Source organism: Typopeltis vanoorti, chromosome 4 (genome assembly GCF_054136105.1).
Source record: "Typopeltis vanoorti isolate ZY-2024b chromosome 4, IOZ_Tvanoo_1.0, whole genome shotgun sequence".
In the NCBI taxonomy this organism is placed as follows: domain Eukaryota; kingdom Metazoa; phylum Arthropoda; class Arachnida; order Uropygi; family Thelyphonidae; genus Typopeltis; species Typopeltis vanoorti.
This window is the reverse complement of record NC_143552.1, coordinates 62,593,006-62,617,960: the sequence shown is the minus strand read 5'-3', so window position 1 is coordinate 62,617,960 and position 24,955 is coordinate 62,593,006. Positions and strand designations below refer to the sequence as shown.

General features: G+C 36.2%; 1 protein-coding gene across 3 annotated transcripts in view; it reads left to right on the top strand.

Annotated features, from left to right (window-relative positions):
* Window positions 1-23,354, top strand: part of LOC150107363 (phosphatase and actin regulator 2-like) — a 412,176-nt gene extending 388,822 nt beyond the window's left edge. For all 3 annotated transcript variants that reach the window (XM_090391839.1, XM_090391838.1, XM_090391840.1), the window contains one exon: window positions 21,779-23,354. In XM_090391839.1, coding sequence (XP_090247965.1) covers window positions 21,779-21,794 — 16 coding nt within the window. In that variant the 3' untranslated portion in view covers window positions 21,795-23,354. The remainder of the gene's footprint in view (window positions 1-21,778) is intronic.
* The last annotated feature ends 1,601 nt before the right edge of the window (window positions 23,355-24,955 follow it).

Here is a 24,955-nt window from a genome sequence, read left to right as displayed (position 1 = left end):
AAAGTTGTGCTGAGAGTCAGCTTGATAGTGAGAGAGGAGGAGAAAAGATAGAGTGGATAGTAGTAGATAGTTAAAAGAGGCCTCAGTCGATCTACTTGGCCTAACATAAATGTCAGCACCAAGCAGATCTCCAACGTTATCTCCCTCCATCCGTTCTTTTCAGCTTTCCCTGGTCAGTCACCTCTTCAGGTGTCTGCCTGAGGAAAGTGGAGAAAAACAAATGAAAGAAGCGCCACATGAAAAAGAGGAACTAGTAAATAACATTAAAAATTACATATAACAATTTGTAAGAAACTAGGTAAATTCTGAAATTTCAACCTGAATGACCAGTTTAATACTGAGAAGAGCAGGGGCAGAGCCTGGCCTGGGTGATGCAGCCCACAAGGAGCTGCACCGCCTCGGTGTAAGCCTTCGCAGCCCAGGTTCTCAGGATACCCCCCTCCTGTGTGGAATAGACATAGACCTGTTTTACAACAAAAATTCTAATCTGAAAGAGGACAAAAAGAAGAAAAAACAAACCAGAATCCCCCCCCCTCTGGCAGATTGATACTAGGAGTCGACTGACTTATTAGGCGAGGTTTAAATCCTCCTGCTGTCTATTGTTGTGGGTTTTAATGAGGAGATCTGCTAATTTGTCTCCACGGACATGGTTTAGCATGTAGAGGCCTCTGTGCAGTGCTAGTCCCACGTCATCCTCTGCATCGATAAGACCAATGATCTTTTCAGGAGTGATTTCATCTATATTATCGACAAACACGTCGTTCCATTCTGCACTGACGACTCTTGGCCCGTTTTGTCCTGTGAGTATCAGTTGAATGTCTCCGAATGTTTCTATTGCTTTTCGTAGTCTCGCCTGCTCCTCGGGGAAATCTTTTAAGAGATGCAATATAGGTGCATTGGCCTTTGCGTGAGGGAACTTTGTGGGTTCTGAAGTTGACTTTATATTTCCAACTTGTGCTGGACTTCCTTGTTTCGATTTTTTAATATTTACTTCTTCAGGGCTGGCTGGCCTCTTTTGTGTGGTTTCTGTATTGTCGATTTCCATATCTACGGCCTCCGTGTCCTCGTCTATTGTGACTGCAGTGATAGTTCCGTTTTGTTGGTGCTGCTGGTTATTTTCCGTTGCTACGTCTGTAGTGGCGGTTTGATCGGTGGCCAGTTCCTCCTGCCCTTCATCTCTTCTGGTTGCAGGCTTCTCCACTGGTGTACTTGGCAGAGTTTCGGAGGTGGCGGCATGATTCTTTGTTGTTCCGTCATGCGCGGCCTTCAGGGTGGGGAAATCATTCGGTTCTACGCCAATAACATTTTGGCCTATTGTTTCCATGTTGGGCGTAATAGTGCCTCCCAATTTTTCGGCCAGATTTCTGTCCGGACAGGTGTCTATTTTATGGCCGTTAATGCTGCATTTTAGGCATGCCGATTGGTACTGTGCTAGTGTATGACCCGCTGTTAGGCAGTTCTTACACTTTAACGTCGGGCACTGGGCCCCGAGATGAGTCAGGGCTCCACATTTAAAACATTGCCTCTTTACTCCTGGGTAACTCACCATTACCCTGGCCGATCCGATCATTACAAAATTCGGAACTTCTGTTTTCATCGTTAACGAGAACGTGACTTCCCCCTGACATCCATTCAGGGTAGTCAGCATCTTTGCCTACTTGTACATCTCATACGGTTCCCCATTTCGAAAAGACTTGATTAATTATGTCGTTGCCTCCTTCTAGGTATTCCAGAGGGAATCGCTCTATTCTCATCTTTTTAGAGATGCTACCAACGACAAAAGGATGGCAAAGTTTCCCTTCACACTCAACCCCTTTGATTAGTTTCTCCCTTGTTGTTGTATTTTTACAAACTACTCGATATCTGCCACCCCCATAGGGGTAAAGCCAGAAATATTATCTTCCCCTACGCAGTCAATTAGCGCTTTCGCAAACGTCCTCTTGTGTATACTTGTGTCGATTTCGAACCCAAGGGTTCTTACTCTCGGTAGAGCCGAACACATACTTCAAAAAAAAGGGAAGAGTAGACCCTTGTACGATCCAAGTCCACAAAAAGACAGACCTGTAGAAAAGGCCAAGCTTTCCCTGTTTGCAGATAAGAAAAACCTGTTAAACTTAGGTACAGTGGAGACACAAAGAACCAAAGAAGAAAAAAAAAAAGACAAAGGGTTCTTACCAAGGCAGCAGGACTGTAATAGGAGCTCTCTCTCAGGGTCTGGAAACTGGAATCCAAGGCTGGGGAGGGAAGGGCCACTACCCAGACTAGTTTCGACCCTTAATGCATAACATTAGACATATCCACAAGGAGATGTGTTTTGCATTATAGGAGATACTGAGATAGGAGTGTTGGTAGCTTGCTCAACCTTTGCAACGAGTTGCCCTGGTGTTGTACCACCTTAACCCAGTCCTGAAGATACTTTCAGGCACAAACTTTGTTTGCTCACATTTGGATAAAGGATTAAACTAAATTTATTATACTCTAACCAAGTGAAAAATAAACTTTCAACATCTTTCTCTAAATCCAGAGTAAATTATTAAAAAAAGGGTGGCACACCAATTGGCAATTCCTATAGGTAGAGATGACCTGCTAATGCTTCAGCCTGATATCTCCACTTGGGCCTGGCTCCCACTGAAGAGACCTCAATAAAGGTCGAAACTAGTCTGGGTAGTGGCCCTTCCCTTAATGCATAACATTAGACATATCCGCAAGGAGATGTGTTTTGCATTATAGGAGATACTGAGATAGGAGTGTTGGTAGCTTGCTCAACCTTTGCAACGAGTTGCCCTGGTGTTGTACCACCTTAACCCAGTCCTGAAGATACTTCAGGCACAAACTTTGTTAGCTCACACTTGGATAAAGGATTAAACTAAATTTATTATACTCTAACCAAGTGAAAAATAAACTTTCAATATAGGGCATGTTTGTTCTATCCCAAAGTACATCATGACCGGTAGAAGCTGTGTAATATGCTAAGCCAGATTTATGTTCTCTCTTTTTTTGTACATCCTTTTGATGTTCGCTCATGCAGGATTTCCCCTGATCTCCCTGTCTAGCCCATGTAGCAGATGCCACAGAAACAATGAATGTTATAAACCCCTAGTTTTTTCATTGGGTGATGTGGGAGTTTTGGAGAATGAAGAGAGCTTGATATTTTTTTAAGTGGCTTTAAAAGTGACTTTCTTGCCACTTGAAAAAACATGTCCTATATTGATAAGAATTGTTTTACAAGAAAATTCAAAGAGGCAGCAAATATGATTAAAAATCCTACGCAATGCAACAAAAACCAAGGTTTGATTTTAAATCAAGTTTGGTCATCATTTATTTAGAATTTACCCACTTCAGACCTCGGACAGAGTGAATGTGAACCACAGAATGCAACAACAAATAGCATTGTCTCCAACTAACACGCATTGGTTGTATAGAGCTGTTATTCGGTTTTTTTTTAACGAACTTTTTTGATGTTCATAGTACCAAGAAATGAACTTGTTTTTAGTAATTTCTTATAGTTTGTGCTTTAAACTGTTAGTTCTCTTTACCCCTAAAGATGTTAGTCTTACGACTAACGAAACTTGTCGGGGGTTTTTTAAAAACAGTTCTCTAATAAACATGTGGTCACAAAACCAGAATATTTCTGTTGAACTTCTAATTTGCTAAAAAAAAAAAAGATCATGCACTTGCATTCAAGAATGAAGTGGCCATTTTGAATATTTGCTTTAGTAATGTTATTTATATTTGCCTCTGTTAAGATATGGTTATAACTTTTGTTTGCAGCAATTTAGTTCTATAAAGTTTGTCACTAATATTGAAAAATTCAAGTTTATTTTGTGATGTGTGCAACTTTTTGAGTTACCCTGTGCAATAGAATTGCTTTGCCCTTCTTGCACACATTAGGAATTGTGTTTGTATTGAAATGCAATTTAACAACTAAGGAAAGACAACGATTTGTTAGAAAATAAACTATTTTTGACTGGCTTATATTTAGACCCAAGTAGACACAAGGTTAGGACATTGCTAATTCTTTTGCACATTCCTTTAGCACTTGTGCTGATATTCCATCCATTCCCACTGTTGTTTGCATGAAGCTCTTGCAATATCTTTAGTATCTCAATCCCATTCATTTATATCTTTTCACCTAGTTCCATAGGAACTAATGGGTCTGTCTGGAATGTCAACCTTACCAAAGTGTTTTTTAAATAAATGTGGCTCTCACCCATGAAAGGATTTTTTGTAAACCTATTAGTACATTTGAACCATTGGTGGGCTATGGACCAGAAACTCTGCTGTCAGTTTCCTTCTGTTATTTGTCAGAATTAGTTTTAAGACTGAAAAGCACTCTATATGCTTACTTGTGTTAGAGGAATGCTATTAATTGTTTTTGCCATCACATTAAGGTTTTGATAGCCCTGGATGTTACTACTTCTATTCCAGACATCTAAAATGTTTGTATGTAACTGCATCCTCTTTGATTCCTTGTAGTGTTGTATTTTCTGAGAAAATTCTTCCAAATGTGGTTCAGTTCACATTGTGCATCTTCAAATGGAGTTTCACTGAACTTGGCCAATAGAAAAATTTCGAGCAGGGTTGATGTAGTTGAAGTGTTGCTTTCAGTTGACATTTATGCAACAGAACATAATTCATTTGAAGGACCAGGAACACAGTTAGGTGGAGGCAACTGAAGAAGCTTCTTCTTCCACTGGTTTGAATCGTTCTGAATTCTCACAAATTTCCACGCAATTTATCTTTGTTTTTGCTGTCAATTCAACCTTACATTTGTCAATTGCAGCTGTGTTCTCACAAGAGAATACAGTTAAGCCTGAAGGTCTAAATATAAGCCAGTCAAAAATAGTTTATTTTCTAACAAATCGTTGTCTTTCCTTAGTGTTAGGTAAACTTTTTTTGCCAAGTTGCTATCCTTACTATAAGTGCTAAGTCTTAGTTTCAGTTCCATCCAATGTTTATATCGCGAACAGTCATATTGGATGTCTGGAAAAGAACTGTAGTGCCTTACAGGATTGAAAAACCTCTAAAAATAATGCCCTGAATGCTAAGATTTGTTTCTTGACTAAAACACAGTTATCGAAAAATTCTGTGTTAAAGAAGCCTCATCTCATTTAGCCTCTGAATCATGTTATACACTGAGTTCCATCTTGTCTGAACATCTAGTATATACTTGAGCCAAATCTTTTCAAACTGTTTTGGATGAACAGAGCCTGAAGCTTTCTTGTCATGTGTTGGCAAATTTTGATATAGTCATTGCACTTTTTTTTTTTAATTATGTTCTGTACCACAAGATTAAGCATGTGCTCTGCACACTGAACTGATTGAAACTCATCACTTAAATGCATGTACATTTCAGGGGAAATTTCTTCAAATTCACTTTCTTCATCTTCCAATTTGATGTTCTTGAGACAAAAAGAAGATAGACTGCTGCAACAATTTGTTGGTAGTTATACCAATCACTTGTTCAATGTTAATATTACAATTTGACAATACCTTCAGCACTTTCAATTTCACATAATCATTCGTATGGCTTTCCTTCATTTGAACCATGGCCAACGTCTTGATTACTATAGAATTTGATTTGAAATATTGGAGGTTAATTTCTAATATGCTTTCTTCTTGTCTAGTGATTCAATCTGTTTTGATAATTCATTTTAGAAATTATGGACTTTACAACCGTGTTATAAATAACTAGTTTAATTTTCCCGACGTTTCGACTTTCATATTAAGGTCATCATCTGGAGTATACACAAGGACAACCCGAGTTATATTTCACACAGTATGCTAAAGAGACAATGATTTAATCAACGGTTATTCTACTGGCATGACTTCTAGTGAAAATATAATATATATATATAAATTAAATAAGTAATATGTAAAATATATATATATAAATAAAAAAGTAAGCTTTTTAATTTTGCAGGAAGTTTAAAGATTAAAAAGCTTATTCAAGTCATCCAAAGACCCACTCTCCCTCTGCTGGCTTACACTAGAGTATACTGTATTTATTGCACCTGTAATCTAACATATATAAGGGAAACAGGACGCACAATTATCAGACAAAAAGAACATAAACGGCACATTAAATATAACTATGTTGAAGCTGGCCTTTCTGATCATGTCCTGAACACTTTACATAGAATTGACTGGAAAAGCACCAGTTGTTTACATCATACCAAAACATAGTATGAACGTAAATTTAAGGAAGCCTGTGAGATTCTTATCAACCACCCTAATCTTCACAATAATGTTGGTATAAAAATCCCAAGCATATGGAAGGCACATATTCTACCCACGGAACCTTTCTCCCTAAAAGTTAACTATAAACAGGACTGTAGATTATCCAGAATCTTAAATCTAATATATAACAATTGTCATGTTAAATTAGGACATCATATTACTGTAGGAAAACTATCTATATGAAAGAATGTTTCTCTGATGTTATCTTGATGTAGTTTCTAATTAATTAATTTTATTTCATTTTTTTCTCTCTCTATATATATATATATTTTCACTAGAGGTCATTCCTGTAGATCAAATCATTGTCTCTTTAGCATACTGTGTGAAATGTAACTCAGTTTGTCCTCCTTGTATATTTGTGATTTGTGTATACTCTAGATGATGACCTTGATATGAAGGTTAAAACATCGGAAAATTAAAATATTTATAACACGGTTGTAAAGTCCATAATTTCTAAAATGAATGCTGATCACCGTGTAACACTAAAAGAAATAATTCTGTTTTGATATGTTTTTAGCCTTCCTCATACTTTTGCAGCTACATCATTTAAATAATCAACAATCTTATGAGAATTAATGATACATTTTTAATGCCTCAGATACAGGTTGAGTTAAGAGTCCAAAACACAGGAATCTAACAATATGAAAAGCACACTTTTATTAGCAACTAACTGCAATAAAGACTGTATTGGCTCGAGCCTAAGACATTTCAAAACAAATTTTTTTCTTTTCCTCTATAGCAAGTGCAACAAGATGATCCATTTCATTATCTTGCTTATCTGTTACAAAGTTATTGTTGATTTCTGGATGGTACCGTTTATAAATGACAGCTCAGGTTTCCTGCATGGCTTCTAACTCGCTGAATTGCAGTTAGAATTTGCAAAATGCAAATTCAGTTATTGCATTTTGGTTTTTGAATGAGTCTCATCAGAGTCAAATAATTCGAAAGTAATTTCTTTTATTTCTTCATATTTACACTTAGACATTCACTGAATAACTAGACAGTTAACATTAACCAATGTAAACAATGCATTCCTGTTTGTCTGTTAAAATCCTATTTGTGTTGGTGACACAGACCATGTGTAAACAAGTTTTGAGAATTTTAATGAAAGATGTATACTGGCCACTGAATTAGAAACTTTTATGCAGATATATATAAACGTCAGATACACAGCATATATGCAAAATACATGTTCCAGGCATGATGTAATCATCAATAGTGTTGATTGCAATGGCAAAAACAAAGGATTTTTGGGAGTTCAATAAAGGGCTTATTGTGGGTCCCCATCTGGCTGGAGCCACGATTTTGAAAACAGCAGAGCTGAATGGTTTCTCAAAAGGTAATATATCCTTGATGTTTAATCAGTGGAAAAATAAAACAGATTGCTGATCTAAAAGGCGTAACTGTGGTCTGTCAGGAATTAGGTTGCCATCACCTGAGAAGTCTTGTAGAGACAAACAGAACTTCCTATGTGCAGTAGTTGACCAAAGCATTTAATGAAGAGTGTTCCTGACCCCATATCTCAACAAACTATGTGCAGGGAATTGAAGAGGATAGGTATTGACAATCACATGCCTATATGGAAAACACTGATTTCTGCTAAAAACTGGGAAATTCATCTACAGTGGTGTCAGGAACACAGTGACTAGAAAAAAGTCACGTGGTCTGATGAGTTATGGTAGCGATGATAGCCAGAATTTGGCAGGAGCCCTATGAAGCAATGAACCCAGCTTGCCTTGTAAGCACAACTCGAGGTTCTAGAGGTGGTGTCATAATGTGGGGCATCTTCTGTTGGTATGGAAGAAGGTCCTGATATTGTTGGTTGGTTGTGCAATACTGACTTTTTATCCAGCAGGTGAAGGATGTTTCATGCATTTTTCAGCAGTGTTTCAGTGAGCATGACAGAGACTTCCACCATCTTCCCTGGACATCACCAAGCCTGGATCTGAATCCCATTGAGAATGAATGGGACATATTAGAAAAACAGATCCAGGAGCAAAGAAATGCCTGGTATGCTGTAGACACACATATGGCCACTGAATTAGAAACTTATTTAATACTGGGTGACTGATTCTCTTCAATTCCCTGCACATAGTTTGGTGAGATGTGGGTCGGGAACACCCTTCATTAAATGCTTTAGTCAATTGCTGCACGCACACAGATAAGTTCTGTTTGTCTGTACAAGCCTTCTCAGATGACGGCGATCTCGTGACAAACCATGTTTACGCCTCTTAGAAAAGCAATGTGGGTTATTTTTCCACTGATTAAACACCCAAAATATCTCGCCTTTTGGAGAAACTAGTCAGCTGTGCTGTTTTCAAAATTATGACTTCAGTCAGACAGGCACCTACAATAAGCCCTTTATTGAATTCCAAAAGATTCTTTGTTTTTGCCATTGTGATTGACACTATTGATGATTACTGACTAGCATCATTTTTAAATAGTTGCCTAAGACACATTTTAACACATGTGATGTGACCAAGTATTTTACATGTACGCTGTGTATAGTTTGCCCACCGTTTGTAGGTCCCTGCTTCGCATCTTTCCAAGAATAGTCGATTCACGTTGAAGGGGAGAAAGAAATGAAGGACGTCCGAATTGGTCGCCAACATGCGAAATTACGTGCTTTATAGGTAAAATTTTCCAACTGTTATACAAGCAACATAGTTAACTACAATAATCATAAAAGAGAAGTTAATTTTACGACCGGTAATAATAAACAACTCATCCCACAATACAGACTGATTACCCTATTATCGGAATGGGTTCTCCTTTTTCTGAGATGCACAGAAGTGTCGAGGGACCTCTAATCGGTGGGCGAACTATATCTGACATTTATATACATCTGCATAAAAGTTTCTAATTCAATAGCTAATATGTGTAGTTATGCAGGTACTACCTTGCAATGGAAAGGATTTAAATAAGAAGTTTGAATAGAATCAGAAGAAGTTTACAAACATCACAATTTTTTTTTCCACCTTTCAACTGAAATTGTATTTTCTTGGAGGGAAATTGTTTTACTTTGAGTGTGTGTGAGAGAGAGAGCAGTACTTGGTTTTCATAGCATTTGTAATAGTGGGAAAAATATTTAGCTCCATATAATAAAAATAAAACTTTACTTTCATTTCCATTTTGTATTTCAATAAATTTGAATGATCAGTGTACTTTTTCATTGTTAATAGTAGCAAAAAATGCTGTTTTTGAATAATATTTTTTCACTATTAATTCTTAAATTAATCCCAAACAGTCAAGTAAGATAATAAATGTGTGTGTGCGCACGCGCATGCACACACACACATTTTTGCTTACACCCAGAAATCTATTATCATTGAAACTTTTTATCCATCCAGACAGATAAAAAAAAAATTCCTAACAAAAAATTTTCTGTTAAGGATTATTAATTTGTGTGATTGGGGGAGGGGGTAAATTTTTATCAAAACATTTTATTTTGGTTTAAAACCATTTCAACCTCTGGTATCATCCTAGAGGATCCTTGGCTACTATTTATAATCCCATGTTTGGCTAGACCAAATTTGTTACTGTTTCTTGGAAGTGATATTCAGAAATGCATTTAGAAACAGATTAACCTGTTTATCTGAAATACCTCTAATGTAAAGGATGGAGATTCTATGTGAAGTTTCTATTCTTATAGATGTCAGAGAAGAGTGGTTGATAATTTTTTCTATTGTTTTGGAGTTATAATAATTAAGAATAGTAGAAATTTCTTTCTGAAGTAGTTTGGAAAAGGAACAGCTGATATGAGCTCTTGAAAGATGGTATCGAATACTATACTTCTGTGAGGGATGGTGAACAGAAGTGTGATGTATATACTGACTTGAGAAGGAAGTTAAAATTCAACCTCTACTGCTACCTTCAGTATATTCAGTGTGATGAAACTGCTGGATATTCTATGTTGGCAAATAGGCTGATCTATTTCTCAACATCTCTGAACATCAATCCTACATTACTTCCAAGAAATATAATAAATCTGGTCTAGCAAAACATGGAATTACAAATACTAGCCACAGGATCCTCTAGGATGATATTAAATTATTACACAGATATTCCTGTAATTTTTAAAGAAAGTGCTTTAGTCCTATATTGCCCTAATCTCAAACCTTAATGATGGACCTCTCAATGTCAGAGCCCTGGGAAACTATGAAGAATTATACTTCTTAATATTATATATATATATATATATATATATATATATATATATATATATATATATCAGGGGTGAATATTCCGGATGTTCAGTGCACACCCATGAAATAGCAATATCATCGATATTATATTTTTTGCATTTATTCCTGTTAAAGACTCCCCTGTTTCCTGGCTTTGTGTGATTCCTAAACTTAAACATCTCATACTAATGCTTAATGAAGAGGACACTTTTCTATGCCTAAACATTGCATCACATTTGCGTTAATAGCCTAGGTATGTGGTCACAATACAAACACCTTTGAACTCTTTAAACAGACATGCAGATGATGCAGCATGTCAAATTCTTAGCATTCTAGTGATTTTAAATGGCCCAGTAGGCGAGGCGGGGTGTGCACCGAGACAATAGTACCCAGAAATCGTTAGCAGCTGATTGATTGTGTGAAGCAATCCAACTGAACGTTGTTTGTCATGAGTTGCTGTTTTTGTTTTCTGAGTTTCAAGTGCGTGAAGTGTGAACTGACCTGTTTGACACCGACATTTTATAATTTATATGAATAATTTGGGAAAATGTTGATGTACTGAATTCACAGATTGTATGATTATAGTCGAATAAGGTTGGAGCCTGTGTATAATAAGTAAGTAAAACGAGTTATTTTGGCCTTTCCAGAAAAACAATTTCACAAGTAATTACTTTTTTCCAATTTCTGTGCTTATTATATTATATATGGCCATGTTTAACCTAAATGGGCATGCAACGCCACTGATATATACATTTTATATTTATATATATATATATATATATATATATATATATTTATACTGAGGTGTTTGATCCTAATAGTATCATTTTTATCTGGCTGTCTATGACTGCTAGCAAGAAAAGATTTCATTCATAGTGTTTCATTGTTTGATTTTCCTGTTATAATCTACTACACTAAAGATGGTTTGCGATACACTCCCAAAATATTTGCACTGTAATTAACCTTTAGTCAAGTAAATATGTAACTGTTCTTAATGTGTAAGTCTGAATATCCTCCTGTAATATCCTTCAGCTGTTATGCATGCTGACTTATAATGTAAGTTTAGGGATTAATATCATTGTGTATAATATTAATTTATATCATATAACAGCACATATGGAGAGTTTTTATCTTCACACCTTATCATTTGCCTTTCCTAGATCATAAACGTAAATACATAAATGGGAATATAAATTTTTTGTTATAAAATTTATATTCCCATAATTTTTGAACTACTTGTAAATAAAATCCTAATCCTGACAAACTTCTATTTGACCTGAATCCCACTTGCTGTCCAAGTGTGTTCTTCTCTTCCCATATTTCGTGCCCTCTCCTAGAGCATGCTTGCATAAATCTTATACTCAAGTAACATTAATTAGAGAAATTTCTCTAAAATTCTCAAATGCAGTTTAATTTTTGTTTTGATAGATGGGTACTGTGAAATTGCTATTACAATCCCAATCAGGTCTTCTAAATTATGCATTCCAACTGCTGTGAACCTTTTTCACCTTGCAGGTTTCTGATGTTTGTTTTACCTCATGCATTCATCCACGCTGTTGCATTCTTCCTAAATATTTTCGGCTACTATAATTATCAGTAATAATAATCAGGGCTTGAAAAATTTTGTACTAGCTCACCAGTCAGGCAAATATCTCACTTTTTATTTGTTAGCCTGGGTGTACTGTGTATCATTCTTGTAGATAAGCTTATATGTTGGTTAGACATAGCTTCCAATTTGTTAGGAAATAACAATGTAAATTAGATTATTAATAACTACCTATATTTCGGCAATATTTCATTGCCATCTGCAGGGATCACAAAACAATATGTGCATGAAGGCACTCACACTAAGCAAATGAGGCTGAAGAAAGGCAACAGAAGTCAGTCTTAGAGTCCTAAACAGTGGCCCAAGTGAGCTTAATTGGGTTGTCTTAGAATGTATGCTTCCCAAATTTGGGGCAGTCTCATGCATCCAAATTTGTTGAGGTTTGGAAAGTTTTTCAAACCTGAGACAGATTCCAGGAATAGTCTTTCGTACTTGTACTTGCTGTGGTGTAATAAAGTCTCCTTCCAGTGTATTCTGTGGTGGGTGTCCAAAGCATGATCAGCAAGTTCTGAGAGGCTGTATTGGTAGAATCAGATGTAGTCCTTATGTTTGGATATCCTGATATTGGCTGTCTTGCCTATTTGGCCATAGTAGAATAGTTTGCAACTGCAATAGGCTCCTTATGGCCTTAAGAATTATCTATAGGTTAGCCCAAGTATATTTAATATACTGTACATTTAATGTACTGCCAGATATTTCAGTTTGAAAATAACAAACTATCATCAGTGGTTTTGATAGAAAACAGTTTTTTTACAATGTAGAATACAAACAAATCTAGATCTTAATTTTTAAAAAAAAAAATCTCACAGTATATTAAATATACTTTTCTTATGCCTAACATGTAGATAATTCTTAATTTCATGTCACAAGTTTCAAAAGTACCTCTTGGCCTGTGGAAGTGACAGACTAAAACCTTTCAACTCTAGATAGAACCCCCCCCCCCCCAAGATATATGGACTATTAAAAATCCATAAGCAAAATATACCATTATGTCCAGTGTGGATGGCAATGATTCCCTCACATACAAATTAGTCAAACATTTAGCCAGTTTTCACACAATATACTGACAACACCTTCACACACACACAAAAAAAAAAAAACACCTCAGCCTACTTTAAAGCCAGTATAGAAAACCTCATACTCCAACACACTGACATAATGGTAGTTTGATGTCTCCTCCTTATTCACCAATGTTCCACTCAAAGATAACTACCTCATTCAAGCCAAATTTCCCCCCTGATATCTCAGTCCTATTTCAGTTGATCATGAAGACCATGAACTCAGGCTTTTTCATTTGGTAAGGAAAATTCTACAAACAGATAAAGGGGACTGCAATGGGTTCTCCACTCTTTCCACCCCTGGCCAACTTCTTTATGGAGGCCTTTAAAGAAAAAGCCTTAAACTTTGCTCCAAATGTACATGAATAATGTGGTCTCCATTTGGCTGCATGATCTGGATACACTCCACAATTTCACAACACACTTAAACAACCAATATCCCAGGATCCAGTTTACCTTGAAAAAGGAAAACAATAGCAGTCTCCAGGTATACTCCAGGACATTAGAGGAAGTGGCTGGTTTTTGGTGGAGCAGATAAGAGAATGGTGATTTCTGATGTGGTTTGTAACTGATTGTGAGGTTATATTTCCTTAGGATTTTTGTTAATTTTTTGGATGTACCCTGGATATATCTACCTGTATGTGTAGGTTTGCTGTAACCTGATGTATTCCTGGCTTTGTTTATAGAAAAACCTAAACATACAGGTAGATACGTTCACCAGCAGTCACACCATCACCACCACTCTCTCCCAACAATATTATTAAGAGACACATCGAGTGAGGCCACATACTATACACACCAGCTATCATACTTATTCTTGAATTCATTCACACTGCTTGCACTCAGAACATCCAATGGCAATCCATTTCACTCATGCACGACCCTCTGAGAGAAAAATCTAGCCCTCACCCCCCTTCTTGGCAGCATTCATTCTCAGCTTCAAAGAATGCCCTCTTGTCATTTCCCCACCCTCCATAAATTGAAATCCTTTTGACCCTTTCAGAAGTTTGTAAGTCTCAATCATATCACCCCCCCCTCTTCCTCCTGTTTGCTAGTGTCTGCAAGTCTACAAATTCTCAATCTGTCTTCATAATCAGTATTCCATATCCTAATATCATTTTTTAACACTCTCCTTTGCACTCTATCCAATATATCAGAATCACAACAGAAACCAGACCCGTGCACAATAGTCTTATCAAGGCCTTGCAAAGAGGCAAAATAACATCCTTATCTTTACATGAACGTTCATTTCAACATTGCAATTATCTTTTGAGTTGTATTTTGCAATCTTTGCCACATGACCCCCTGAACTTCAACTTCCTATCTATTAACACTCCAAGACCCTTAGCCTCGTCAGTTTCTTCTAGCTTAATCCCACCAATATAATATGACATTGGATATCTAATCACGCCAAAGTGAATGACTTTACTTTTACTGACATTGAATTGACACCCATTTTCCCATGCCCACAATTCCATCCTATTCAAATCATTCTGCAAGTACTGCATATCAGCAGCATTCCTCATTACCCCACCTATCTTTGCATCATCAGCAAATAGCTGTATGTTGCTTGTGAAATCCTTCCCAAGCATTGATCCTTGTGGTACACCACTTGTTACCTTAAACCTTGCAGACTCAGATCTCCCGTATACCACATTTTGATATCTGTCAGTCAGCCATCCTCTTATCCATGCTAATATTGTATAACCCAAACCCATTTTCTCCAATTTATGCAGCAGTCTGCCATGCTGTATTCTGTCAAAACCCTTAAAAAAAAAATCCAAAAGTATCATGGTGTATCCATTCCCCTTGTCTAGTTCAATGGTAACATTGTTATAGAATGTGAGCAAGTTGCTAAAACATGACCTTCACTTAGTAAACCCATGTTCATTGCAAAGTAGAGATTCACTGTCAACCCATATCTGAATGTGAGCCTTAATCAATTTTTCCAAAATCTTCACCACCACTCCTGAGATACTATTTGGTCGATAGTTGGATACATCGGTCTTTGCACCACCCTTGTGCAAATGCAATGGAAGTACCATACATTCCTTCCATTGCTGCGGAATCTTCCCTGTTCTAAGACTCATATAAACAGCCCGGTCAAAGGAATGGCCAGTTCAGATGAACACTCTTTTATCACATGTGCTGATATTCCATCAGTCCCTACTGCTGAATTCTTTTTCAATTTTTGGAACAGTTATAATACCTTGGCCTCACACACCTGTGTTTCTTCATCTAATGAATATCAGCACATGTGATAACAGTGAGCTCAATGTTGCATTCACCAGGTTGACAGCTTTTAACAAAATGGGCACTCATTAACAACCTCTTCTGCATCTGTAACCCTCACGCCATCAGGATTTAGAAGAGTTATCCTTTCATATTCATTCTTTCTTTTACTTGTGACATATCGATAGAATTCTTGTGGGTTGTCTTTAGCACATAGAGCCAGTTTCTTTTCATACTCAGACTTTGCTTTCTGTACAACAATTGTGACTATTCTAGCCTGCTGCTTATAACGTTCATAGCAGATGTCATCCTTATACTAATGGTATTCCTTCCACATCGTCCTTTTCTTACGAATCTCTTGCTTAATAATATCACACATCCATTTGATCCTACTCTATTTATTCTTCGAACTCTCGGGACACATTCTGATATTGCATCATTTAAGAATTTTTAAATGCTTCCCATGCACTGTAGATATTCTTCTCATCCAGCAACAGATATCATTCTACTGAACTCAGTATACTCCTCAGTTGGTCATAATTTCCTGCTTTGTAGTTCAGCATGTAACCTTTCCTGAATGGAACATTCATAAACTTAGTCACTTCCCAAGTGAGTACCGCATGATCACTGTCACCAACTGGAGGCAGAATAGTTACGTCTTTAACTGAAACGCCCTCTGACACTATAACCAAATCTAACACTCTTTGAGCTCGAGTTCCTTCTGTTACATGCTACTTGAGGAAGTTGTCCTGCAACAACTCAATAAATGCATTTTCATTCTTCTCATGAGATTATAAAAATAAGTTCTGATAACAATGCCCTAACTACTGAACTTGACCATATCCTTAATACCTTCTCAGCCAATGGTTACAACTCCCAAAAATATTAAAACCAGGTAAAACATTCCCCCCCCCCCTTTCCCTTCAAAGCAGAGATTACTCTAAGATTTATCATCATTCCATATATCCGGGTTATATCCAAAAAAATTAACAAAAATTCTAAGGAAATATGACCTCACAATCAGTTACAAACCACATCAGAAATTGCCATCTCTTATCTGCTCCACCAAAAACCAGCCACTTCCCCCTAGAGTATACTAGGTCCCTTGCAGTTGCAAACTGTCCTCCTATGGCCAAACAAGCAAGATATCTGAATAATAGGACTACATTCGGTTCAACTAATATAGCCACTCATGACTTGCTAACTATACTTTGGACGCCCACCAGGATATGCTGGAAGAAGGCCACTTTATTACACTGCAGCAAGTACAAATACAAAATACTATTCCTTTAATCTGCCTCAGCTCTGAAAAAACTTTCCAAACCTCAACAGATTTGGGTGCATAATGCTGCCCAAATTTGGGAAGCATACATTCTAAGACCATCTGCCCAATGGCCAAGACAACCAAATTTAGCCCACTAGAGATCACCATTTAGGACTCTAGGACTGACTTCTGTTTCCATTCTTTAGCCTCATTTGCTTATTGCAAGTACCTGCATGAATATATCATTGTTTTTGTGATCCCTGAAGATGGCAATGTAACTAGCCAAAATATAGGTAGTTATTAATTAAAGTTTTTATAATTAATAATTTAGTTTACGTTGTCATTTCTTAAAAAGTTGGAAGCTAGGTACTCTGTATCAGTTGCATGTTTAATTTAATCCTTGATCTGGTCAATTTATAAGATTTTCTTAATGCTATGGCTAATTTTACCCAGTATAACTATTTGTGTTGAAGGAATTTTAACTATTGAAATATCAGCCTGTGATGAAAAAAAATTCATGCATTTTATTATAAGTGATATTAAGATGCATTTTTTTTTATTACTGATACCACTTTTTTGCTGTTTTCGCTTCTAACAATATGTCTTGAATTACTTTTATGCAAAAAAAAAAAAAAGACAATTTCTTCTCTGCCATTATAATCAAACATTCATAAGAACTCTCAATGAAATAAAACTTAGGTCCACACATTGATACATTTTTGAATTCTGATTGGCTCAAAGTATTGTTGGATATACAGGACCAGTGGTGTCATAGGATGTGGCAGCAACACAGAACCAATCGAAAAACATTTAACTTAGAATCAATTTAAAGAAATATTTTGGGAAAATAAATACTTTCTCAACTTTCCAAATTTTATATCTCCTACTAATGATCAAATTCTGCATATCCCATCGCTGGATAAAAAATAATCTAATTACCATTGTCCACTGTGTGGCTATTTCTAGTTGCCATCTCACAATTATCTATCACTATTTATCTCGCTGTACAAGCGAGTGCTCTCTAAAGATAAGATGTGTGCATATCCTATCATCTCATTTGTATTCTATTACTACAAATCTGTGATAATCAACAAAACAGGTATTCCAATGATCAGCATTCCTAAAATATTACCAAGTTAATTTATAAGATTTCAGGTCAATGCAATACGTAAGGCAAACATGCACAAAACTTTATGAAAAAAAATGGAATCAGCATTATGTAAATAAAACTGATGATTAAACCAAAACTGCTTTTCTGATTATTATTTTATTTCTTATTCTTTTTCTCCTTAATTACAAATTGTCACTTGTCATAGATGAACATATTTTTCAAGCTCTGATAATAATACAAGATGGAGACCAACCCAGGCATCTTTGGTACCAAAATGTATTCAATCATACAAATATACAGTTATACAAATAACAGCAAAATTCTTGACATTTGCAATTAAATATCAAGATTTTCCATGTGAGTTTCTATTTTTTATTATTACTGGATTTCAAAGTAACCACTCTACACATCCAGAATATTATTATCTTCAGTTTAGATGTTATCTCTATCATCTCAGATTCCTTGTTCAGTACTCTTTTCTCTATTTCTAAGCTCATTGATAACTAACCTCCAGGAGATTCTGCTAATTTTTATTTTCTGTCCATGACTTTTTTTTGTTTAGCCATTTTAGTGCTCAGCTTGTATTTTTTCTCATGAAACTTGCTAACTTATTTGCTAGAAACTTTGGATAAGACTAATCTTACTATAAGAAACACACACAGTCAAGAAATCATGGAAATGTAAGAGGGATTTGTATTTTAAGTTGTGTAGACTGGAAAAGACTTCTGATAAGCCAAGAAAAAAATTGTTCATAACACAAAAATGGGGCATTACACCAAGCATTAGACAGTGTATACATAAGTTGCAAAAATCCAGCATTTAGTATCAGAGATGTGTAGAAGATGCTTTCAAGTAAAATCATTTGTAAGATGGTGAGTGCATTCTTTTCCTACTGTTATTTTGCTGTGTTGATCATATTATGAGGTGGCATTAAACCTGATATCAATCACCTAATGAGCTGTGAATTTTTGGTTGCATCTCAGATGTTAAGACAAAACAACTGTCTCACAAAGAAAGACTTAAGTTGAAAAGGGCAGCATGTATAAGGTCTGGAACATCGGGCATTTTTTTCTAAAGGAACGGGGAAAAAAATAACATAATTTAGCAATTTCAATAATGTTATTCAAATTGATATTTTGAATTAAACAGTATCCGATTGTTTCATTGTATCCTACACCTGCATATACACAGTTACATCCAATATCCATTTCCCCATTTTTATAATTTCATCACCATGGGAGGAAGACAATTAAGTGGTTTCGCTTAAAAGAAGAGAGTGTGAGGAACCATTTTAGAGAGAATGTGTTAAAGAGGATTTCAGATGGACTAGAAAGTGTACAAGATTGGTGGAGACATAATTCAAAAGCAATTCTAAGTTGTGCAATTGAGGTGTTTGGTGAACAATCTGGAAAGATTACAGAGCAGAAGGAGGGTTGGTGGTGGAATAATAATGTACAAGAAGCAGTAATGGCTAAGAGGAAGGCAAAGCAGAAGTGGGACGAGTCGAGTGAAAGAGGACAGAAAGGAGTACAGAGAGAAAAAGTGAGAAGCCAAGAGAGTTGTTGCACCGAAGAAGGCCATGGCATATCAAGACCTTTATGATCAATTAGAAACTAAGGAAGGACAGAGAAAGATTTATCGATTGGCAAAATGTAGAAATAAGGCATCAGAGGATATCGTACATGTGGGGCAGATCAAAGACTCTGGAGGAAGGGTATTAAGGAGGGATGTGGATATAAGAAACAGATGGAGAATATACTTTGAAGGGCTTTTGAATGAAGAAAATGCAAGGACTCACAGAGAAGATGGGGAGCCTTATGAGGGGATGGTGCAGAAGTGAAGGAGGCCATAAAGAGGATGAAGAATTGAAAATCAGTGGGCCCTGACAGGATCCCAGTGGAGAGCACTGGGGGAAGAGAGAATTGACCTGCTGTGGAACCTGTTAATAAAAGTTTGTCAACAGGAAAATATACCCGAGGAATGGAGGGAAAGTACTCTTGTCCCCATCTACAAGAGTAAAGGGGATGCACAAGACTGTAAGAATTACAGAGGAATGAAGTTGATGTGCCACACAATGAAAATCCTAGAGAGGGTTTTTGATGGAAGACTGAGGAAGGCGGTGGAGATTGCAAAGGAGCAATTTGGCTTCATGCCTGAAAAGCAACGGGAGCTACATCTGGTATTTATTGATCTGGAGAAAGCATATGAAGCCAAATTGCTCCTTTGCAATCTCCACTCATCAGAGAAATATGTCAGGCTGGTGCAGGAGATGTACAGAAATGTGAAGACGAGTTCGGACTTGCTTGGGAGAGACAGAAAGTTTTACAGTGACAGTTGGCTTATATCAAGGATCAGCATTAAGTCCGTTCCTGTTTAATATTGGGATGGAGGTGAGAGAAGACATGCCTTGGACTATGTTGTATGCAGATGACATCGTGCTGTGTACAGAATCAAGAGAAGAAGTGGCAGCTAAACTGGAAAGTTGGAGGAAAGTACTGGAAGAGAGAGAGGTATGAGACTGAGCAGAAGTAGGACAGTATATGTGTTGCAAAGTGGATGGCAGCCAGGAGACAGATCTGAAAGGAAATGTAACAATGAAAGAGGATGGTGAGGCTGACAAGGAAGTGGGATGCAGGATACAGGCTGGAGTGCTATGCAATGAGAGGGGTGTCGATCAATCTAAAAGGCAAAATCTACAGGACAGTAGTGAGACCAGCTATGACATATGCTATGGAAACTGTGGCCCTGAGGAAAAATAACATCAGCAGGACGGAGGTAGCAGTGTGACCAGAAAGGATCGTCTGAGAAATGACTATGTAAGGGGAACAGTGAAAGTTACGAACTTAGGAGCAAAGATACAGGAAATAAGGTTGAGATGGTTTGGTCATGTGATGAGGAAGAGTTTGTGGATAAAGGTCATGCAGATGGATGTGGAGGGGAGGAGGAAGCACGGGCAGCCAAAGAAGAGATGGTGGAGGAGGAAGAACTTGGATGTGGCTACAACCCAAGACAGGAGGTTGTGGAGGAGACTAACTACAAACAGCAACCCTACTTAAGCGGGAAAAGCTGCAGAAGAAGAAAATAATTTCATCATCATCAACAACATTGTTTTTATCAGATATCACAGTATTTCCATTATGTATTGTTAGCAGTCATTTATCACTTGTTCAGTAGGAATTACTACAGAGTGCATAACATGTTTCTGTTAAGAGCCATCTTTTAATTGCAAGAGGATTGGTTTTGCACCAGAGGGAGGGAGGGAGGGTATCTTTTAAGAGAAGCACTGCCACTTCCACTTAGAATTGCTCCAAAGTATTTGCCATGTAAACCTCTATATCTTTTGTCATTTTATCAAGGTGTGACAAGATCACATCGTAATTATTGTGATGATATGAATATTTAGGCATGTATTTTGATACCATCTTTCCTTTCATTTTAGAGCTTAGTGGCCTGTCATGGCCTAGTAATTTGAGTTCTTAGAAAATTCATAATGATTACTGCTTATGATAGGGCAGTTACTCCTATCTGCTATGTGTGTGAAACTTCTGTGTTCTTCAGATCAATTTGTTTTGCAGGATGAATAAATCCTGCATCTCCATATTTCACTTGAAAAGTCCTGATAATGGTTCATGTCCTAAACAAGACTCCAACTCAGACTTTTTTTTTTTAACCAAAGGGCATCATCAATGGCACCTCTTGTATATTTGATTTTTCTTATTTCAACAACTCCTCCCCCCCCCCATTCTTGATATATTAACATGGGATTTCCTTTCCATTCATTTATAGCCTAATAAGTTTAAATATTTTTAAACCTTCTGCTGCATAAAGTGGAAAAAAAAAAACTGACTTCAGAAATCATGCATCATTGCTTTTGCATATAATGTCATATATTGGAAAAATCAAGTATATGCCATTACATCATGGTAAATTGCATAAAAGGTTATTTTTGTTGTATATTGAACTTTTAATTTGTTCATTAATTCTTTTCAGTCACTAAGTTAAGATTGTTTGAACAATCAAGAACTTTCAAGTAACAGAAGTAAAAAAAAAAAAATAAATGTCTCATTTCATAATTTTTTACAGGTTTCATCGCCCGTGATTGACACACGTTGCCTCTTCCACTGTTATCCCTAAATATCACTGGTGACCGTGTATTCCTTATGTCTTTATTCAGAAGAGGAGACTAGGAGTACTGGAGTGTGTGATAATTCATATTTTACTGCTTTGAATTTTATACAATAGCCCATCATTTTACAGATACAGTTTTATCATCTGTATGGACGTGGCTTACCGTTTGCTAATTTGTGCCAATACACTCTGTTTTAAGACGGTCTCTCGTGTTGTGCACATATGTATAAATGGTTTTATTATTACTGTTGCACAAGAAGTGTCAGGACCAATTCACTGAAAAGACCATTGGCCACATAGGTGATTATCCATTACATGAAAACTATGGTATTGTGATGGCTTCCACTGGTAACACTTCCTTGTTAAAACAAGCAGAACAGTGATGCAGGCTCTCCCTGGTATTCATACACTTTTAAATGCAAATAAGTGGGATGCATTCATAGTGCATAGATAATCTACACTTTCTATTCTTGTGGTGTATAAAGACTGAGAACAACTGTTTTTTACTGTTACTTTTTTACAGAACTTTCGGTTGTTGATTTCATGTAGATATTTTTTTGGGTAGTCATTTGTTTTAAATGATGTGACAAAGAACATAATTTCGATGATAAATATTTGAGAGCCAAATCTTTATGGCTGTGTATTATGTATATTTGGTGCCTCCTGCATTTCTCTTTGTTATTGCACTGTATATTTTCATAAAAAAGAACATCATCTTCATCTCCATTTTTTTAGTTGCTGATAATGGTTGTGAACTTTGCAGATTAGAGAACTTGAACCATATGCAGCAGGTTGTAGATATCATACTGTAAAAAATAATAATAAAATAAGAATCCACTTACTTTTGAAACACAAATGAGGGGTATATCTGGCAAAAAAGTACTTTTTTATTATTTTATTTTTTGAGATGTTAATGAGAGGGAGGGGAAGGCAGTATTGTGTATGCCGGGACCAAGTGAGGGAATCTGTATAAAGAAAGAAAACTGTGTTAGCAACTGCCCAAATCCTAATTCCCTTTGTAAACAAACCAGTGCTTGGAAATTGGGGTGGGGGAGCTTCTTCCCTATTTCTTTTATATTCAAACCTGTATATAGGATTCATAATAATCCTTTTGTAACTACCTTCATGTAGTCAATATGCACATCATCATCATCATCATCGTTATTATATACATACTTAGGCAATAGAAGAAATGTTAAGCTTGAAATGAAATTGTATTTCAAGAATGTCTCCTGGATTATTTTAAAAATTGAGAAAATGTTGCTTTTCTTTTTCTGTATTAAAATGTGATGAGGCCTATTGCAAATTACATTAGATTTTAATCAGCTCTGTTTTTTTATAGACTATTTCAATTATACATAAAATATGAAGGGGGGAAAGGGAACCAAACTGAAAACATTTTTTTGCAGTGATGTTGCCTTAACCTTGTAGCAGTTTCTATACTTCTGTGCATTTAATTGATTTGTAATTACAGTAATGCTAAAAAAACAAAAAACAAAAATGTTGAATAAAAAATTTCTGTTGCTAGTAACTTAGCATTTTTCATTTTAGTTGATCTATATATATAAAAAAAATGAACATAATTCATTTTACAATATCTCACTTAAAAGTATAAAATTTACATGCATATAGAATTAATGAAATATAAAATCTAGTTTTATTCTCACATATTATGCAACTTTTGGAACAACAAAAATGGGTATTGAAGGTTTCACTTGTGTTTGTTCAAACAAACACAACACAAGGAACAGGAGTAGACAGTCCTATCTTACCAACCTTAGCTGATTATTTCATGGAGCATCTAGAAAAATAACTCTTTGACACTATATTCCCTCAGCCTGGTATATGTTTATGTTTTGTTGATGATATATTTGCAATCTGGTTCCATCCCACACTGAGTCCAGAATTACTTCAGTTCCTAGAGAACATATACTCCCCATATCAAGTTTACTACTGAATGTGAATCCAATAATCAACTACCCTTTTTGGATACCATAATCATTTGTAATCCCATAGGTAATGTTTAATTTTCAGTTTTTCAGAAGCCAACCTTTACTGGCAGATACATTCACCCATCTTCCCACCATCATTCATCACAAAAAAAGGATAGTATCAGGAATCTTGTACACAGAGCTCATATGATCTGCTCTTCTGATCCCCTTTTTGTTAGCTGAACTGATTAAAATTAAAAACAATTTGACATGTATTGGATACAACAAAACTGTCATTCAAAAATTATATTTATCACCCTTCTACCAAACCAATCCAATGTGAAAAGAATTTCAATACCCTATCCTACAGGAACCTTGGATCAAATAACAAGGATTCTTCATAAATGCAATCTATATGCTTCCTTCAAACTAGTTCAGAAACTGTCTTCCTTACTAGGTGTCTATCAGGTACCTTGCTCATCTCATGTCATCATTCCTATTTTGGACAGACTGGCTGTTCTGCCTTCATTAGAACTGAAGAACAGCAAGATTAAAATATATCTTTGGAATCTGACACTAGAAACCAGACAAAGCCTCTTCATTCCAGCAAGTTAAAATTTAATCATCTCTTCCTTGAAACATGTGAAATGCTAAGAAATCATCCATACCTGAACCAATCAGACTGTATGCCAATATCTAACTTTCAGGAAGTGACCCCTAGTAATTGTTCGTAAAGGTTTTTTTGTTATTTATTTTTTGAAATAATTATTTAATTTTTTTTAAATCTACACCACCTAATATAATTATTCCCTTGAACTCTAATAGTGTAACATCACATACTTCAGCTGCAACCAAGACACCAGCTAATATATGCATGATTTATGACTTACTATTCGATTCATCTTTTGAACATAGACCGTTAACTACTATCTCTCTCTGACGATGTCCATGTAACTTTGGATGAAATATATTGTAGTTTTTGAATAAATTCTGTAAGGTTTTTGTTACATGTGTAAGCCATGAAACTTAATATGTCTAGCACATGTTCCATTAACATGTTCATTGCCAATCACGCGTTATCGCATTGATGTCGCTAACTAAATAAAAAAAATTTGGCCACCACACGAAATTCCAATTTTCAGCTTGGCAATGAACGATACGCGTGATGTGAGTTCTCACCAAACAGCCGATCACGCGTTAT